Source organism: Chiloscyllium plagiosum, unplaced genomic scaffold (genome assembly GCF_037043375.1).
Source record: "Chiloscyllium plagiosum isolate Xiang-an unplaced genomic scaffold, Cpla_swu_hap1 HiC_scaffold_20, whole genome shotgun sequence".
In the NCBI taxonomy this organism is placed as follows: domain Eukaryota; kingdom Metazoa; phylum Chordata; class Chondrichthyes; order Orectolobiformes; family Hemiscylliidae; genus Chiloscyllium; species Chiloscyllium plagiosum.
The window spans coordinates 24,269,197-24,289,876 of NW_028270158.1; the positions used below are offsets into that span (position 1 = coordinate 24,269,197).

At 40.0% G+C, this 20,680-nt stretch overlaps 1 protein-coding gene across 2 annotated transcripts in view; it reads left to right on the forward strand.

Annotated features, from left to right (window-relative positions):
- zfand2a (zinc finger, AN1-type domain 2A) overlaps positions 1-20,328 on the forward strand; it is a 52,019-nt gene extending 31,691 nt beyond the window's left edge. For both annotated transcript variants that reach the window (XM_043711851.2, XM_087997720.1), the window contains exons 6-10: positions 11,648-11,770; positions 13,683-13,743; positions 15,509-15,579; positions 18,199-18,277; positions 19,929-20,328. In XM_043711851.2, coding sequence (XP_043567786.2) covers positions 11,648-11,770; positions 13,683-13,743; positions 15,509-15,579; positions 18,199-18,277; positions 19,929-19,973 — 379 coding nt within the window. In that variant the 3' untranslated portion in view covers positions 19,974-20,328. The remainder of the gene's footprint in view (positions 1-11,647; positions 11,771-13,682; positions 13,744-15,508; positions 15,580-18,198; positions 18,278-19,928) is intronic.
- The last annotated feature ends 352 nt before the right edge of the window (positions 20,329-20,680 follow it).

Consider the following 20,680-nt stretch of genomic DNA (forward strand, 5'->3'; position numbering starts at 1 on the left):
ATTTTATTGGACTGGTATTATAGAAGAGAAGGTAAAAGATAGGTTAGAGTAAGGACTTGCACATAGTTGTTAGCTAATTATTCTCTTTTATACTTTCAGAAATAAAGTTATTATTTTTTATTTTGCATAGTTCTTGGCCACTCAAATGTTTACAGATTGCTGCACGGGATAAATCTTTTCTGTGTTGCTGGTTTTAAATTCAGCAGGAGAGTTTACCCCATGTTGTGACAGTTTGGGGGCTTGGGTCCATGATTTGAATTGGTTTAGATAGATTTGGGGGTACAAAAAATCCCAGCAGATTTAAACAGGTTAGTGCCTGAGATCTTTAAATAACATGCAGGTGAGACAATTTGTTTAATTTTGGTGACTTGTGGTTGATTGATTAAATTAAAAACGAGGGAAATGGTTTTCAAAATTACAAAAGAAGTTCTGGGTTTTGAAGATGATTCTCTGATTCGCTGAGAACGTTTAGAAGGAAAGAAAAAGGCCATACTTTTAGAATTGGCAAAGATGTTAGATTTGGGTTTAGCCAAGGACAAAAGTAAAGCTGAAATTTTAAAACACTTACTCAAGCACTTCAGTGTGTCAGAGAAACAGACAAGTGCAGTAGAGGTAGAAAAACTTAAATTACAATTGAGGAAAATGGAGTTAGAAAGTAAACAGAGGAGAAATAAAGAGAAATTTCTTGGCTGAGCAAAGGGGGAGAGAGAGAGAATTTGAACTCGAAGTTGTGTCTTAGCAAAGTCAAGTTAACAGGATGGAGATTAAAAGAGATGGTAGTGATATATATAAAACTATGCCACATTTTGATTAGAAAGATGTTGAAACCCCCTTTATTTCATTTGAAAATTGGCGAGGCAGATGGAGTGGTCCAAGGATTTATGGGTAATGCTACTTCAGACTAAACTGGTAGGCACAGCTAGTGAGGTATTTGCCACGTTGTCAGATGAGGGCTCAAGAGATTATGAAGAGGTTAAACAGGCTACTTTGAATGCTTATGCATTGGTACCAGAAGCACATAGACAGCTGATCAGAAACCTAAAGAAGGAACCGGGTCAGACTTAGTTGAGTTCAAAAGAATTAAGCACAGTCATTTTGATGGTTGAATGCTTTGAAAATAGATAGGAGATTTGAGGCTCTAAGAGAGATTATTCTGCTGGAGGACTTTAAAAACTCACTTCAAGATGATAAAAAATTCACTTGGAGAAACAGAAAGTTCAGGAAGTGAGAAGGGCAGCAGAAATGGCAGACAAGTACATGCTGGTGCATCAGACAAGCTTCCAGCCAGAATTTCATCCTGTGAGGGATAGAGTTGGGAGAAGGGGAAATGCTACATTAAATCACGAGTAGAGAGCACTCGTGAGATTTTACAATAGGATGAACGAGAAGTCCAAGAGGGTGGAAGGGAGGTCAAAGGCCTCACGTGTTTCCATTGTGGGAAAGTGGGACCCGTAAAGACACAGTGCTGGTCATTAAAGAAAGGCACCATGGGAAAAGATGTGGCATTAATGAAGTTAGTAAAGGAGACCCCAAGAAGAGCCAAGGAGCTGCAGGAGAACGCACAGCCTAGGCAGGGGCTGGTTATGGAGTTAGTACCTGATCTCTACAAAGAATTTGCCACTGTGGGTAAAGTTTGCTCAGAAAGAACAGGGGGAGAAGGACAAGAAGTTATAATTTTGAGAGATACAGGATCTGACCAGTCGCTGGTAGTAAGAGATGAGCAGATATGTACTCTTTCTGATCTGTTACCCAAGAGAGTGGTAATATTTGGGACAGATGGTCAGAAATTTAGCGTTCCCCTATGTAAGATCAGGTTGGAGTGCCAACTGAAGGCTGGGGAAGTTACCGTGGGACTGATTGACAGAGTGTCAGTTCCAGGAATTCAGTTTGTTCTTTGGAATGATTTGGCAGGATCCAAGGTGGGAGTGATGCCCCATGTTGTGGAGAAGCCCAAGCAAGACCAAGGAGTTAAAATAGAATATCCTAGTTTTTCTCAGATTATGTTGTAACCAGATCCCACTATCATAAGTCACAGCATGAAGTGAAAAGTAAAGAAAAAGATGAAAGAGTTGAGATTCAGTTACCAGATACCCTGTTTGATGTATTGGTGCAGGAAAAGCCTGAACAGGCAGAGGATCAGACCGAAGTGTATAGTTCTGAAAGGCTAAGAGATTTGCAACAGCATGACAAGATGACAAAAGATATGTGGATGCATTCTCTGAAAAGGAGGCAGAAAATATTCCAGAGGTTTATTATCTGAAAGATAGAATCCTCAGACGGAAACGGAGACCATGGCAGGTGAGTGCAGAGGAGAAATGGACCGAAGTGCACCAGATTGTGTTGCCAGTAGCATAGAGAGGAAGTGTAGCGGGTAGCATATGAACTACATGTAGGAGGTCACCTAGGGGTATGAAAGACTCGGGCTAAGGTACAAAAACCTTTTTTATTGGTCTGGAATGCACAAGGATGTGGTTACCTTTTGCCACATGTGTCATACATGCCAAATGGTAGGTAAACCATAGGTGGTAATCAAACCAGCATCTTTGTTGCCAATTCCTACATTTGAAGAACCTTTCATGCAGGTTATAATTGATTGTGTAGATCCCCACCTGAGAACTAAAAGTAGGAACCAGTACTTGTTAACCATAATGGATGTCTCTACCAGATTTCCGGAGGCAATTCCATTAGTCAGTAGCTTTCTTCACACTGTATGGGCTATCCAGAGCGATTCAGTCAGACCAAGAGTCAAATTTTACTGCGAGGCTTTCTAAGGAGGTTATGGACAGCTTAAGTGTACAGCACTTTAAATCCACTGCGAATCATCCTGAATCTCAGGCAGCTTTAGAAAGGTGGCATCAGACCGTGAAGACGATGATAAGAGCATAACATCAGGATTACCCAAATGATTGGGATAAAGGTATCCCATTCATATTGTTTGCCATTAGAGATGTCCCAAATGAATCTACTCCATTCACTTCCATTGAGTTCATATCCGGTCATGAAGTGAGAGGCCCTTTGAAATTAATTAAAGAAAAATTGACAGGACCAAAGTCGGAGATCTCACAATTAATTATGTATTGGAGGTGATGGAGAGATTAAATCAAGTAGATGAGTTAGCTCAATTGCACCTAAAGAGGGCACAGTGTAGAATGAAGCAGGTGGCAGATAAAAACTGAGACTCTGATACTTTCCCAAGGGGATAACGTGCAAATACTCTTACCAGTGAAAGCCAGGTTTAATGGTCCCAATCAAATTGAGAAAAAGTTGAGTCTGGTGAACTATTTAGTAAAGATGGCAGATAGAATAAACGGGTATCGGGTATGTCATGTCAACGTATTGAAACCATATTACACTAGAGAGAAAGAACTACAGAAACAAGTGTTAGTTACTGCTCCGCAGAGTGAGGAATCAAATCCAGATGATATGGATTTTGAGGTGCCTCAAAATAGATTAAAAAATGAAGTCCTTGAGGAGTGGGATAGATTAGTCAGCTATCTGTCTCAGGAACATAGAGTGGCGTTGAAAGATTTATTACTACAGTATAAGGACATATGTAAGAATCAGATGGGGAGGACTAATTCTACTGTACAAGAAGTAGACATAGGGAATACTGCTCCAATAAAACAACACCCCTGCCGGCTTAATCGTCAAAGCCAGACAGGTCCACATGGAGGTGGAGGCCATGCTTGGTAAGAACATCATTGAACCAAGCCAGAGCAAGTGGAGTTCACTGGTCATCTTAGTTCCTAAACCGGATGGTCTCAACGATTCTGCATGGATTATTGGAAGGTCAATGCCGTTACAAAATCAGACTCATATCCAGTTTCTAGATTGGAGGACTGTATCGAGAAAGTTGGTCAAACTAGTTACATCAGCAAGTTGGACTTAATGCATGGTTACTGACAGGTACCTTTATCAGAGACGGCGAAATACATTTGTGTTTGTAACTCCAAATGGGCTATATCAGTTTAAAGTGATGCCCTTTGGAATGAAGAAAGTGCCCACCACATTCCAAAGACTCATGAACAGAGTTGTGGCTGGGTTAACAAACTTTGCAGTCTATTTGGACAATGTAGTTATCTTTAGTAAGTGGAAAGATCACATGGTGCAGTTGACAGAGCTCTTTGAATGACTACGAGAAGCAAAACTGGTGATAAACTTAAATAAAACTGAATTTGTGAAAACAGAGGTGATGTTCTTGGGACACAACATTGGTCATGGACGGTTGACCCCATGGAATGCAAAGACAAAGCCATCGAGGAATTTCCATGACCAACTTCAATTCTTAGGACTCAGTGGATTCTATTGGAAATTTGTTCCAAGCTTCAGCAGTGTCGTGGCATCGTTTACCGACTTGCTGAAGAAGAACACAGTGGGCGGCACGGTAGCACAGTGGTTAGCACTGCTGCCTCACAGCGCCAGAGACCCGGGTTCAATTCCCGACTCAGGCGACTGACTGTGTGGAGTTTGCACATTCTCCCCGTGTCTGCGTGGGTTTCCTCCAGGTGCTCCGGTTTCCTCCCACAGTCACAAAGATGTGCGGGTCAGGTGAATTGACCATGTTAAATTGCCCGTAGTGTTAGGGTAAAGGGGTAAATGTAGGGGTATGGGTGGGTTGCGCTTCGGCGGGTCGGTGTGGACTTGTTGGGCCGAAGGGCCTGTTTCCACACTGTAAGTAATCTAATCTAATCTAAAAAAAACAAAGTTTCAATGGACAGAACCATGCCAGGAAGCATTCGACCATTTGAAATTGTTATTAACCACCAAACCAGTTTTAGCTAAACCAAACTTTTCAAAACCTTTTAAAGTCGCCATCGATGTTAGTGACATTGAAGTTGGAGCTGTACTCCTACAGGAAAATGAGGATGTGATTCAACTACCAGTTGGTTCTTTTTCAAAAAAGATCAACATCCAACAAAAGAAATACTCCACAATCGCAAAGGAACTGTTGAGTTTGCTACTGGCCTTCCAACATTTTAATGTGTACGTTGCAAACAATGTGTCAGAGGTGATTGTGTGCACTGACCACAATCCGCTTATATTCTTGGAATGTTTTAAAGAGAAGAACATGAGGCTATTTCGTTGGAGTCTTATGTTACAGACTTTTAATTTAAAAATCATACATGTTATGGGTCAGAGGAATGTAATCGCAGACGTGTTATCATGGATTTAACCGACAGAGTTTAGATGAGATTTGCCTTTATATATAGGTATATGGAAAGAAATTAAGATGAACTTACATGAAAGTTATCAGTATGTTAGGGTAATGTGTTTAAAAGGTTGGGGAAAAAAAAGCCATCTTTTCATTATGATGGTTCATTTTTTTTCTTGAGGGAGGAGTTATGAAAATTAGGGTGTACTTTTAAGAGTTAAATGCAGCAGAACTACTGGACACAGCACCAAGTGTTCTCAATAAGGCTACAATGTATGTAACGCTGGGTCGAACAACTCGATTAGTTCATTGCCTGGAGACAAAAACAAATTTGAATTTGGCCAATCAGTTTAAATTATATCCCGAAAAAAATACCAATTTCCAATCAAGTTTGAATTGAGTATATTGACAATCTTAAGAGCCAATGACAGAATCCGATGCTCTGGGGTATAAGACTGGGGGGAAATTGAACAGTTGAGAGGAGAACTGCCAAGTACTATCATGTAACAGACTGCTTAAAAAAGATCTCTTAAATGTACCTTTTCGATCAGTAACCTGTGACACAGAAATTCCTAACAAGGAGAAAAGAAGACACAAGAAGATCAGAAGACAAGAAACAACAGCTGCCTGGTTTTGAGATAAGAAGTGTTGTTTTGTAAATTTTAATTGGGAGTTTTATCAGATTAGTATTATAGAAGGGAAGGTAAAAGGTTAGAGTAAAGACTTATACGTAGTTAGCTATGTATTCTCTGTTATACTTTAAGAAATAAAGTTGTTAATTTTTACTCTACATAGTTCCTGGCCACTCGAATTTTTACAAATTGCTGCATGGGATAAGTCTTTTCTGTGTTGCTGGTTTTAAATTAAGCAGCAGCGTTTACCCTGTGTCATAACAATATGCTAACAGTTGAAAATCATGGAATGCTACAGTGAAGGAGACGACAATTTGGTCCATCATACCTGTGCCAGCCCTTTGAGAAAGAGCTACCAAATTTAGTCTGTTTCCCCCTTACTCTTTCACTATGGTCCACAAGGCTTTCCCTGATTTTATTCAATTTTTCAAACATATTAATAATTTATTAAGGCCGTCTTGTTCATACCAGAAGCTGAATTTACATAAGCTTCACACTTGTTATGGACCAGACCAAGCCTCTTCATAATATTTCAAGAAAATAACCCAGACCTTAACTTTTTCTTAGTTTAAAGATAAGTATCAGACGTTGCATTCCAGAAGCAATTAGATTCGTCAAACTACCAGCTAAACACGTTTATTTTAATTATAGTGTATAAATGAAGAAAAGATAGAAGAAATTGGCGTAACTTATTGGAAATTGGTTATTTTACTACTAAACAGTAACTATTCCAATATAGTAACACCCCATAAACACAACCTGGACAAAGGCAAATTTAGGAAAATAAATTGTCTCACAAGTAGACCTCTAGTCCAGGAAGAAAGATATCAATATAAAACTTGAGTGGAAGGGAGAGATGTACTGCAGCTTCCACCTAGCTTCAAGACCCCAGCAACAACTTTTAGTAAAAACCTAAAACTAAAATTCCCGGTTCTGGGGAGCTTGACCCCATCCATTCAGGCAACTTCTATTATTCCAATTTTAAAAAAAAGGCCTCACGTGCTGTTTAATTTAAGAGATTTCAATAAACAGCTCAGCACCTTTACCTTAAAACGTCTCTTCAAATAAAAAAAAGGTTAAAATACATCTCTTAAAGCTTTAGTATCATTGTGCATTCAATTTAAGTAAAATATAAAAATAAAAACTTAGGCAAAATTTGACTAGCAGCATTGCAGCCAGTAGCACCATCATTAATTCACCAAGCACCCACACCTTCCTTGACACAACACCAGGTTATAGTCCAACAGTGAAGGAGCGTCGCTCCGAAAGCTAGTGTGCTTCCAATTAAACCTGTTGAACTATAACCTGGTGTTGTGTGATTTTTAACTTTGTACACCCCAGTCCAACACCGGCATCTCCGAATCATGACACCTTCCTTGAGATTGTCTATTGCTTGAACCACTCATAATTTCCTTCGGCTTGATGCAGTAAATCTTCCAAGCAGCCATATTTCTGACTGTGGCAATATTCCTGCTATGTGTTGTGCAGAAAATCAAAATTAGTTGTCCTCTTGAGAATGTCTGTGCAGAGCATGGTGGCTCCATGGTTAGCACCGCTGGCTCACAGTGCCAGGGACCCAGGTTCGATTCCAGTCTTGGGCAACTGTCTGTGTGGAGTTTACACATTCTCCCCGTGTCTGCGTGGGTTTCCTCTCGGTGCTCCGGTTTCCTCCCAAAGATGTACAGATCAAGTGAATTGGCCAAGCTAAATTGCCCATAGTGTTGGGTGAATTAGTCAGAGGGAAACGGGTCTGGGTGGGATATTCTTCGGACAGTCGGTGTGGACTTGTTGGGCCGAAGGTCCTATTTCCACACTGTAGGGAATCTAATCTAAACTAATCTAATCATCAAAGTTTTGCTGTTGTTTAAAGAATGAGAACACCAGGCAGTAGAGTTGATTCAGGTGAAGGTCCTGCTGTTTCTCCATCTATTTCTGATGCTTCTGCTATTTCACTTTCTTCACTGACATTCATGATTCTGTACTGTCCATCCCCTTGACTTTAGCCAGAAGCCTGACCCAACTCAAGCACTGCAGTTGCTGAGCGTGGATGAATGTTGTTGAGTGAGGCCTTTTGTTGCTTTTTGCCATCCTGCTGTCCCTTATCTTGGTTGTTTTAGGGTGTGCTCAACATGTTAGAGACGGTGGGACCACCTAGAATAACGATTCTAACTCTCCCAATTGCAAGTTCCCTCTATCTGGCCTTTGCTTCTCTAATTGATTCTATCTCTTGGAGTGCAGCAGGAGTGGTAGAGAGCAAACCTGTGATTGGAAGAGCTGAGACAACAACCATTGGAGAAAAGAGTCTGAAATTGAAGCAGCTCGGTGTATCTCAAGAACTTGGGTGAAGTTTCTCTCCTCTGTCATACAATCATTAATTCTTGTGTATTTTTGAGGGTGAATTTGCTTATTGCCCCTATTCCTTGACACTTTTTGTCGTTAAGATCTGCTGTTAATAATTACTTGATTGTTGCTCAGAGATATGTGGTTAGGGTTGCAATTGTTTCTGCTGGCAGTACACCCATATCTCTTTAAAGTACAATATTATTTTTTAGCTGTACTGCACAACAATTCCAGGTTTGTTTGAATCTCTCATTCAGAGCCTTTGCTTTCTTTCTGGACTCAACTAGTAACTCAGGTTATGGGGTGATGTAGTTCTATCGAATTCAATTGGCAGCAGCTTTAATGGGCTCCACCTTCAGAAATGACATGACTCTCTAGCAGTCGTTCAGTTAATCCAGAAACTCAGCAGTATCTAATTAGTAAGTACTTATTTTGTCATTTAGCTCAGTAGCTTAAGGTTAAATTTTTTTAATAGCTTTTCCTTTGGCTAATCTGTTGCAGGTTAGTGTGTACATAATATTAGTGCATCAATTTGAATCAGAGCTATGTTGAAGCAAGAATATTTTATTTCAGTGTACAGTGTCCAAAGTAATGGTGTTTGCCATTTCTCTTATGCCATGGACTGCTTCAGAAACCATTATTCTGACACAAATAATCAAAGCCAAATTGATTGTTGCTTCCCAAAAAGTACTGGGTAATTAATTAAATAACAAACAACATAGGAAGAAAATTGGGGGACAAATAGGGGGAGAAAGAATCAGTACAAGAGAGCCTGAAATTCTACACTGGGTGAGTGCGAGCTGTAATGCTGGAAGATCTGTTTCTTTAAGAGCTGAAACCTTTTTGTGTGATGTGAATATCTTCTATGAAATGGGGTCAGACTGCAGATTGCTGGCATTGAATTACATAATTCAGTCTGCAATTTTATTGTGAAATGTATCTCTCCATCTACAGTGACTGACTACACCAAAAAAGCAATGGCATTCATATTTTGTGCAATGTGGCACCTATATCCCGACTCCTACCAAGAGTCCTCGTTGAAACTAAAGCAGCAATTGTGACAACTGAAATTTTATTGTGTAAATGCTATTTTGACTGTTATTTTTCTTTTTCTTGTTTTTAGTAAATCTCACAGATTAACGAGCTTGGGTGCAGTTTAATTGAAAACTCTGATGTGGACTTACTTTATAGCTCAAACTGATTTGCAGTTAGATAGTATGTGTGCTCCAGGACTCCAGGTCGCTTCTGTTGAACTGTACATGACGTGGTGGTTTAATCCTGGTCCTTGTCTCATTATACAAATCATTAAAAAAAAATTAAAATATATTTTTAATCAACCTCTTCAGATATGTCATGACCCACCTCTGGGACATGAGAGTGCAGACTTTCTGACCCAGAGATAGAGAGACCCTATAACTGTGCCAAATCAATACAGCTCTTGAAGCAATAACACAATATCCCACTTTTTTATAAAATTGCATACACTAAATGTGTGCAGAGAGTGCAGTTTTAAAGCTATTAACAAATAAACAATCCTTGAAAAATTTGAGTCTAGATGTCTTTGTAAGTATATGTAGTTTGACAGTCCTTCCTGATCTTGTGATGGTATCATTTGCAGAGGTCTAGATTTTACAGTTGGGTGTTCTCAACTTGTGGATGTGTTGGAGTCTTGCATGTTAACATGTTGATTGTTGTGATGGTCTTTCACACCCGATAATTCAAACTTACTTTTGGGTTTTTGCACATTTGGAATGTTGTGCAACTCCTCAAGTTGAGTTCTGTTGCTCAAAGTTGCTCCTTCAGTCTTGAGACTTCATAGGATCTAGGTTCACTGCACGCTTTTCGTACCTCTGTGGGTAACTAGGTTCTCTGTGTGGAATCTATGAATCTGACCATCTATTCTACACGAAGATTAGGCTGTTCCATACCTGAATGTCAGCCATGCATCATTTTCATGCACCCTTGTTTTTCAAGAAGATTGTCCTGTATCTCTCAGAAATTCAACAGGTGATGGCTCAGCAAGGTTATCCTAGCTTGCCTCCTAAACTTGACTTAAATTGGTGATGCTAAGTTTGCATTGAGAGTAGTGTTTCCACTCACACTCTTACTGGCTGCATGGGCCTTCTCGGTCCTCGTGTGGCACCAATTTTTGGAACTACCCATTGCAACACGTTGGAGCAGCTGCATGCATGCGTGTGCGTGCAACTTAAAGGGAGCATCAATTGACAGGCGTGGCTCTTGGGTATTACTGAACAATCCAAAAAATCTTGTTTTGTCGCCCTAAACGTTCTGATTGCATTATCAATGCAAACGATTTGATCTAGGATAATGTGAAGCTGTCCATGGTTTATGTCCCATTTGATACACACGTTCTTGAAAGATCTGCCTGTATACTGTAGCCTATTTTCACACGTCATCTCTTCAGCTATATCAACAATTGACTGTCATACTCATTGTGTCTGTCATAGACAGCTTGAAACTTTAGTTGTCTGTTGTAGAGGTAAAGTAGTCAGTAGTTAGAATGAAAAGCCATCGCCATATATTGTATTTACTGTAGTGATTGTGGGCCAACGGAGTAATGGAATCTCATGAGGGGGACAAGGTTCTTTGTGTTGCTGTGGTTGGTGACTTTGGCATGACTCTCATATCCTTGCTGTCTTCTCTGCCGTTGTTAATCCCTGCCCAATGCATGGTATGCCATGCTGTTGTCCCTAAGGTAGCTGTTGTCAATTTCTTCTGTCCAAGTACTTTTGAGTACATGCTCTGCTTTCCCTTTAAAAATTTTTGCCTCTTGAGATACCTAGTTCATCTCTATGGCCAAAATCGTGTCAAGCCATCTTTCTGTGATACCTTTCCATAGTGCATTTATTTATGGATCATTGTTTGTCCCTAAAGTTGGCTGCATTACCTAGTTCTGTAATTGCTAAATCTGAAAAACATAGTTCCATCCATTGTTTAAAGAGCCGATTTGAATCGGACATTTGTGGGCTTTCCAGCTCATACTAGGGAATTTGGTAGTCCTTTTTCAGATTCCTGTCTTTGCAAATGCTATTGATACCTGGAGGAGTTATAGCAATCTTGCTGCAGTAAGGTTACCTTGTGTGGAGATTCAGCAAGGCCACACCAATGATTATTTTCTTTTGCTTAAATTCAGTTGCAGCCAACAGGCTCTTAAATGAAGCAGTGTCAGTTTGTCGTGATGTTTGGTTTGTCTGGGTCCTGATGTAAATGTAACTTCAGCGCTGCTTCAACTCTGTCTGAGGCCTTTTTCAGTGGCTTTCAATATGGATCACTGGCTTGCTCTGTAAGAGAAAGTATACTGATCACCCTGTACATTTGTGCTATGGGTAGGCAACAGGATAAGTAGCATAGATTCAATTTACTTGAAACTTTCATAGAGGTTTATGTAACAGATAACTGGTTGTGTCTGGTTTCTAGCTTCTGCCAGACTGCATGTGACCAGGTCTTAAAGCAACATGGCTCTTAAAGCAATAACAATAATTTAACTTTTTTGTTTTTAAAGTAATGCTGCAATTCTGAGAGCTCAGGGGACTTCGAAATCCAATGCAATGCCATCAACAAGCAAAGAGGCATCTAGCAGTCGGCCAAATGGACTTAATGCATCTGTGCATTCACGTTATAACAGGTACAGTCAATAGACCACACACTGAATTGACTGAGGTTGATGACTTTTTAGTTGTGAATGTAGAACAAGACATGGAACCAGGTTGGATACAGATCAGCCATAATGAATTTGAATAGCAGAGCAGGTTTAAGGGATTGAATGACCAACTCCTGTTCTGGTTCACATCTGGAGGAAACGTTTGTTTGTGCAAGTGTTACTAAAAGGCATGACCTCAGCAGTTACCCACTTGCATGTAAAGGAAGAGTTTTGTAAGTGAGCCGATTATTTTCCCTTCTCTATGGAAAGAGGGGTTGAAGCCTGAATGACCATCTTTTGTTGCACTTGCTGTTTGCAGTTCCCCCATTACCTGGCTGAGAGAACTCCAGCATTATGCTCGTGGGCCTTGAATGTCTTTTCATAATTATCTGATAACAGACCACAAATGATCTGGATGTATTTAGGAACCGTCACTTCATTTTGATAAATACTTTGAATGTGATAGCATAAACAAAACCTAAGAGAGAGATGTGATTCATTTATGCATCAATAACGTCCTCCAGCTGTAGGATTTGTGCTGCTCATCCGGCTCCTTCTGTTGCCCAATTTTAACCACTCCAGCATAGACAGATTTGACTTTTATCACATGGGTTCTAAATTTTGGGACTACATCTGAATCCCTTTCTTTTCCTTTTATGATTCTTTCTAAAACTACTTTGACCAAGGTATCCTAATATCACTATGAAATTTTGTGAATCCTCTTATAAATTGTAATTGAACGTTTTACTATATTCCTATGGCTACTGAATGACCAGAAAGCAATTCTGGGTCCTTGCTGTTCCAGGTGGAAACAGTTCAGCCTCTTTTTGTTTAGGCCATGCTCACAGTCATCTTCAAAGATCTTTGCTCTTACTTCTGAGTTACAAGGTACCAAGTTCAAGTCCAACTCCAAGGCTTGAATGCGCAGATCTGGGCTAACACTCCAATAAAGTTCTGGGGAGGTGGGGGTGGCATGCACATTTGGAGGTGCTGTGTTTCAGATGACACGTTAAACTGTATGCTATTCAGACACATCTGAGTGTCCTATGTCACTACTTTGACGAAGAGCATTGAAATTATTCCTGGTGCCCTGGTCAATATTTATCTCTCAATCAACATTAAAGTTAATCAGGTTATTATCAATTTTGCCATTGCCACTTTTTCTACTTTAAAAGTGACTATACTTCAAAAATAAGTATTTAATAGCTGTAAAATATTTTGAGATGTCAGTTGGTTATGCAAAGCACTTTTTAAATACAGTTTTTTTTTACATTTTAAGTTTATTCACAAAATATTGAGGAACAAACACTGGTAGTAATATGTGCTTCTCATTCCTCAAATCGCCATGTTCTGGTAGATAAGTAACTAATGGGCTTAACCAAATATTGTCATTTATTTGGCTTTTAAATGATGTTTCCAGTATTCTGGAATAGCTTCTCTTCACAATTATTCCCATCTTCCTTCACATAAAGGGAATGATAATCAATAGATTCTCCCACTATCTCTTCAAATCCAACCCCTATTGTTCAGAGAATTCTGTATTGAACGTGGTTGCTGGGTCATAGGATATTTTGTTCAAAATCATGTAGAGTTCAAATATTTGCATGTGATTAATAGGCTACTTTTGTCTTGTAGTACTGTACCCTATATTTCACCCTTTCCCAGTTAAGGAATATTGAAGAATATTTATAGACGTATTGCTATAATCCTAGCTTACATCAGCCATTCATCACAGATCAAGCTTGGGACTTTCCAGAACGGTCTGATTTAGTCCTGCAGTAGACATAGTGCCAGGAGCGACACTAGGTTGTGCCTGAAGTTAGTAGATGTCACTTTGGGAAACCAGTTGCCTTTGAGATGAGAAATTGACTGATATTTGTTTTTGTTTTAATTACAGTAACCCACCAAGATCATCACAGAGACCTGTCCCTCAATCTGCATCCTTGCAAGGGGGATTGGTAAGTCTGAAGCAATGTGTGATAACCCTTCTAAAATGAGGGCAGGAGTTTGTGTTATGGTGGTGTCCTGACTAGGTAAACGTTTTTTGAATAACTGTTGTGTCAAGAGAAAATTGGTGGTAACTAACTGACAGGGTATTCAGAAACATCTGAATTTTATTGAACGGCATCACTGGCACCATGACATTTCCTTGTAGCTCCTGAGAAAAGCACGATTCTCAGGTAGGAAATGTACATGCAACCTGAATCAACAGTACGTATATAATTAAAAATATATGGCATACTTTATCAGTAGAGATGGAGTTTTAAAAGAGCCAGTGTCAGTAATGTGTCAAAAAAAGCCACAAGTCTCTTTCTTGACTTGTGCTAACATTACCAAAACCTTCCCTTCTGTTCCATCTTAAGATGTTGATCTATGTTTCCATTTTATTCCTGATCTTTGGCACACTTGTTAGTGCTGGGTGAAATTGCAATGGGTTTGAATTTAATATTAGGTGGAACTTCAACTTCTCGGCTCTCTTAATCTTGTGGGCCTCTTTGAAGATGACAGAGCTCATGGCCTGAAAATGGGCTGAACTGTTTCCACCTGGAGCAGGAATGACCTGGTATTGTTTTCTGCATAGTCATTCAGTAACCTGGCTGTTTGGTTTGGCTAGCGAAGGGCATTATGAAAATGAGTCCATTAGTATATGGTATCCAAAATGAACTGCTACACACCCTTCACATTTTACACTCAAAATAACAGCTGCATATGAATAAATGGCTTCTTCGTTACATAAGTGTGTGGCCATTTTATGGGTGTATGAAGTTCCTTATGAATTAATATGGCGCCAAGCCTACTTTATATGAGAACACTGAAAAGGCATAAACAGTTATGTCACAGGTAGTGTTAAAATCTGATATGAGGAAGTACACGTGTGCAATAGATGCTTGTAACTCCCATAGACCTAGCAGTGTCCAACTTAATTTACATAGCGAGATCTGTTTGCAAGAGTGCCTTTTTTTGTGGTCTCAGGAAGCAAATTAACTGTCGTTAGATATATTTGCATGGCAGGGGTTTCTTGCCGAATTGTCGATTGTCAGAAAAACCATCTGGTTCAGTAGTGTCCTTTTTGGGAAGGAAACTGCCATCCTTAACTGGTCTGGCCTACATGTGAATTCCAGACCCATGGCAATGTGGTTGATTCTTAACTGCTCTCTGCACAGTTAGGGTTAGATAATAAATGCTGTTCTGGTCAGTGATGCCCTCAGTGATGAATGAATAATAAAAACAAAGCAACTCCAAGCAGTAGCAATCATCAGCTGTATAGTTTGCAGCTATGGGAATGTATTGCTGCCACAAGTCTGGCTGTGGACAGACAGACCTCAGTCCATTTGTACAGCCCAGCGTTGTGCTTTCATCGTCACTGGCCTTCCTTAATTTTTCCCAGGCATCAATGGAGTTCAGAGCCAGATTGCAAAACTTGTGCTAACTGCATGCATATAATGTGCACAGTTTAATAGTCAATAGATCAGCCCCACAGTACAAGTAAATTGGGAAAATAATGAAGTTGACTTGTAAGAAGTTTTATAATTCACATTGCTTTGAAAACTCTAGCAGTAAATGCAGACTTCCTTAAGGACTTGGCTTTATAAAGAAATTCAGTTCTGATTCACCCTCTAATTATGATGTAGCTGTAGAAGTTACACGGAATACCATGCACTAAATCTGATTTACAGACATAAAGTAAACCAGTGTTATTGTGAGTGAAGTTTTATTTTATAGAGTGAAGAGCAAGCCCTGCAAAGAGCTTTGGAGAGATCACTGGCTGAATCTTCCAGGAATGCACCTCCCAGGTAAAACCCAAAGCTCTGGGAGCTTTTGGAGATCTATATCTGCCTACCTATTGGGAATTTTAATTGAACGAGAGCCATAGAAAGTTTTGGTCTAGGCTTATTCACTTGGCTATCAAGTTCTGTTTCTCAGTTTCATCTTTTTCATAAAGGTCTATGCTGTGGTTCTACTGGTGATTTCTTCAGGGCACACAGCATTTACCTATGTTCACTTCGATGGAGTTTGAGGCTTTTGGTCTATGGGAGCATAACAGCTAAATGTGGCCCTGGCCCTTCAAGCACATTTGGAATAAAGCGATATGTTTTCGAAAAAGATTTTCAGTGTCATGCTTATTATAATGTGGAGACGCCGGTGTTGGACTGGGGTGTATACAAAGTTTAAATTCACACAATACCAGGTTATAGTCCAATAGGTTTTTTTGGAAGCACTAGCTTTATGCTTGTTATAGATAGCTGCTTGTGCCTAACTTGTTGACCTAGAGGCACTGCTTAGCGACAAATAAACTGCAGATGCTGGAATCCAAGGTAGACAGGCAGGAGGCTGGGAGAACACAGTAAGCCAGGCAGCATCAGGAGGTGGAGAAGTCAACGTTGCGGGTGTAACACCCCACTCTGATCGCTGTCTTACTGAGCTGAATTGGCACTCTAACCTAACTCAAGATCATCTTGGTCTGACAACTTAGTTTAACATGAATACTCCACTCAAAATGAAGCTGTCAGAGAGGCCCTGTAGTTGGTGTCTGGAGCTGCCAGGGTGCCCTACAGTTGGGATCTAGAGCTTCCAGAGGAGCCCTGGTGTTCGTATTCATTGTAAAGCTGCAGCTTCAATCTTCAAGGTCACTGTCCTTTGTCAGTGAGAGCACTCAGCTGGGTTGCAGCTGTGAAAACATGCGTCAGACAAGTTAAACAGCAACATTTAGCATGTACAGCATCAATGGATGCAGAGAGAAATTTGCAGGAAACTGAAATGCCATGACAAGTTGCAACAACTGGAATTAAAGTCAGCAAAAGAACAAAGATGCAGCAGTGTTAGGTCCAGCTTGTGATGCTGTAATATTCCTTACTGTGTGTGCCTCTATCCGCAATCATTTTATAGATATACGATTTCATGTGTGTCTTAGCCTTTATTCGTGGATTGACAATATGGTACAGATCAACTACTTCCATCTCCTTACTTTTAAGATGGGAAACCAGAGTTGCAAATTATGGATATTGAGCAGCATATTACCGATACAAAAGGCAAGAGCTTCTGGTTTTAATGGAGCAGTTGTACCCTATAGTTTTTAGTGTCTCATGCATTTGAAGCCAAAAGCTTGGGTATATAGTTTTGAATCTGGGTCCCAGCATATGCTGCAGCGTGTTCAAACATACCTCAAACAGAATGCAGTGGAGGACTGTGGATTTTGACATAAAGTCGATGAAAGGTAATTTTGTCAACCATGATCAAAGCTGAGAGCTTGTAATTTGTGGAATAGACACAGGGTAGCATTCAAACAAAGAGTAAGCAGCTGTTTCAACCAGTGGCTGATATTCTTGGTTGACATTGTAAAGAAATTAAACTCTATGCCTGTGTTAAATGGAAGTCAGTCAGTATAGGAACCCAGTACATTGCATCCTGAAAGGCCAGAGTGTAACTTCTTTGGAATATCCAGATGAGTAGTTGGGCCCAGAAAGGAGAGAATCTCATTCCCTGGTTTTGTATTTTCAATTGAACTCCTCCAAGGAAATCTAGACCCAGATGCTTCTATTGCCAATAATTGTTTCTGAAACTTAGTTAGGTGTTGCATTTGGGGATCCTTCTCCCCACTGCTGGATTCTGACACCTCCAGGACTCATTATCTCCCACCCAATCTGACCAAGCTTAAACACTCCATCACTTGCCTGGCCCCTTGCCACCTTATACCTGGCACCCTAACCTCTCATTGCTTTATGTACTCCTCGAATCACAAAAGCTGTCAAAGTGCCTGGGATGCTAAGCCTTTAAGTATTAGAGTATGACAGCTGTTTGCTTTGAGAAAGAGGGTGTAGTTTGCTTTCCCCTATATGTTCTCTGCTGTGTAGGACCTGTCAGAATATTTCCAAAGGAACCTTAATTAGAGCCTCTGTCAGAAATGCGGAGCATTCATTATGTTAATATGAGTGCGGTGAGATTACCACTCCTTGGAAAATCTGGCCCCGAGTCTTTTTGACCTTGTGCCCTAGCTGTGTATCTCCAGCTGACTGCTTTAATGGCGACTGTATCCAGCGATGCTTTATTCCCTCAGCTGGAGCAGGCTCTAACAAAGATAAGCCTGAAGCCACCTTGCTTTGGCTGCTTATGATTTTCAGCGATTCTGCAGCCACTTGAATTCAGATATTTCAAGGTAACTAGGACAAAGACTTCTAGTAGCAAACATGTGCAGCTTAAACACCCAGATGATCATTTGGACGAAAAAGTCTGTTTCTATGCAATAAATTCTTTGTAAGTTGCTTATGTTCTGGCCGATATCAAGAGATGAGTGTTACATTCAATATTTGGTTGGGATCTGATCAATTGTTGGCTTTAATTGCAATGTTTCATTTTTCATTTAAAAGTGGTTTAATATACATTTTCTCCCCCAATCTTTCCTGTCCTATGATTAGCCAGGCGGAGCAGGAAGACTTGGCCCTGGCGCGGGCTATTGCAGCCAGTGAAGAAGAATTCCACAGGCAACAACAGCAGGTAATTTCGAGCTGAAGGAATATGTGGTAACTTTGCAGATGTCTCTTAACCGAAATGATACTAATGTCCTCCATTATTGTTGTTGCAATGAACAGATTTTTTTCTTTTAGGCCACTTTCATTTTTAAAAGTAATTTAGTAGTTTTTCTATTCTTTCAAATTAAAATCATAGGCACTATGTAATTGGGAGAACTGATTTTGAATTACGGAGCATTTGTAGCTGCTAAATTTATAAGGTTATGTGGGCAGTATCACTAAAACACTCAATTGGTTGCCTTAATGACTGGATCAGGCCACTGCCACAATTGGACTCTTAATTCCTACCCAATTCTCCTATTATGTAATTGGTAACCACGGTTTGAACAAAAATAATCCGAAACAAATCTTGAAGTTAATTACTTTTTAAAAGGCTCTGATTGAGACTCGGGCCACATTTAAAAAACACTGATGGAAGGGGGGCAAAATATGAAGGCTCTTTCTTTTTGTGTGTGTAAAGCATGAAAGGATTTCCTGCTAAGCTGCCCCAGCTGCCTGTCAACTGCGTCTGATAACTCTCTGACATCAATGAAATTCACTGAAGCGTTAAATTAATAAAATCAAGGAGACTAGTTTGAATTTCAGATGACTTCAGGAGCAGGCAAATTTTAACTTTCAATTCTTCTCTCATTCTCCATATATTATGGGGATTGAGAGCTCTTCGAGACGGAGTTTATCAGAGCGCCTAGCGTTCCATTGACATTTCTTTTGCAGAATGCCCCACTTCAATATTCAAAATGTCCCCCCTCTCTCTCTCTGTGTCTGTCTCTCTGAAACCAGTGCAGTATTGAGAGCAATGGAACAACAGTAACAGTCCACCCTACTCAAACTCCCCCATTATTTTTGTTTCTAAAGAGGATTCTTTATCAAAAATCTCGATTGAACGAGTGTACCCATCATGCTGATATTTCTTGGTTTTTCACATGTCTACAGGTAACTGGTGACATGATGTTGCCGTACTGGTCTTAGCTAGAGCTATTTTTAAATAAAAGAAAATAGCTGTTGCTCAGTGGCCGACGTGCACTCCTGAGACAGAGTTCATAGGTTCAAGTCCCACTAGTGACTTGAATACAGAATGTAGGCCAATGCCAATTGAGGGACTGCTGCACTCTTGGAGGTTCCATCCTCAGTTGAGATGTTAAACTACTTGCCTCATTTCAGTTGAGTTGAACAAAAGATCCCATTGGCTCTGTGAAAGACAGTTAATTCCCCTGTACTGTTTCTCTAGCTTAGTAACCTTGCTATGTCTTGGTCTATATGACTTGATAGCCAAGAGACAGTTAGGAAACCAGTATTGGAAAATTAACTGCCTGAGTTGGAGAAGTTTAGGCCAAATAATTTATTTGCAATTACCAAAAGGTAAGTCATCAATAAAAATGAGCCAAGTCCAATGGTTTGAGCTCAGTTGAGAAATGTTGCAAACTATTGTATTCAGTAGGAAACCTGAGCTAATTAGAAATATTTGACATGTGGGGCCAGGGATTAGGCATTCCTGTTATATGCTTTCTGGATTTGATAACAGGTCTTCACAGACAAATGGGCCAGTACATTTACCAGCATACTAATCCTCCATGCCCCTTGTGCTCATGGATGCTGACTTTTTCATTTTGTTTCAGACACAGCAGCGAAGTTCCAGGTCCTTGCCTTGTAAACTATCCTGACTCTGGCAACCTGACTGTATAGCACTACCTTGTTTTCGATTTCTTAATCCATGTCCACGGCGCTGAACCCTGCTTCCCATAGTGGGGGAAGGAAAAATCAAGCTTCTGGTTTAAGGAAATAAATACTTTTTGCTCCGTGAATGCTCCTATAACTCTTATGATTGTATAATTCTCTTAACAAATCTGAACTTTTCTGTTTTATTCTTGTAAATTTATAAGTACAAGCAATTGAATAATGCAAAGCTGAATATGTATAGCGTCAGAGAGCACAAGATGCAACTATTCTATTTAATCATGCGTTGTGTGATATTTGATTTGTTTCTGAGAATAAAACATTTTAAAATTGCTGTGCAAACTAATTCGTGGTCAATAATATCTTTTCTATCTAAAGAGTTGCAAAATTGCATATATGAAAGGAAATGGTGCAACCCACTCTTTCTGGCTGGAAGATGGCCTCCCAGTCTTGGGCTCTGAGTGTCCATTATTCATATATGAATGAATATTGGAAGGCATTTCAGCTTCAGCCACTGCTAGAAGTGCACTGCAACCCTTATTCCACACGAGCTTCCCTGGGCTGATGGTGGCCAGCTCTGGACAATGGTCTTGAGTAGGAATCTTAGTTAACTTTACTGCCTTGCTAACTTGTCATTGAGTGGGAACTGAACATAAATCCTTTTGGTATCAGCATTCTACTATCATGGGCATCA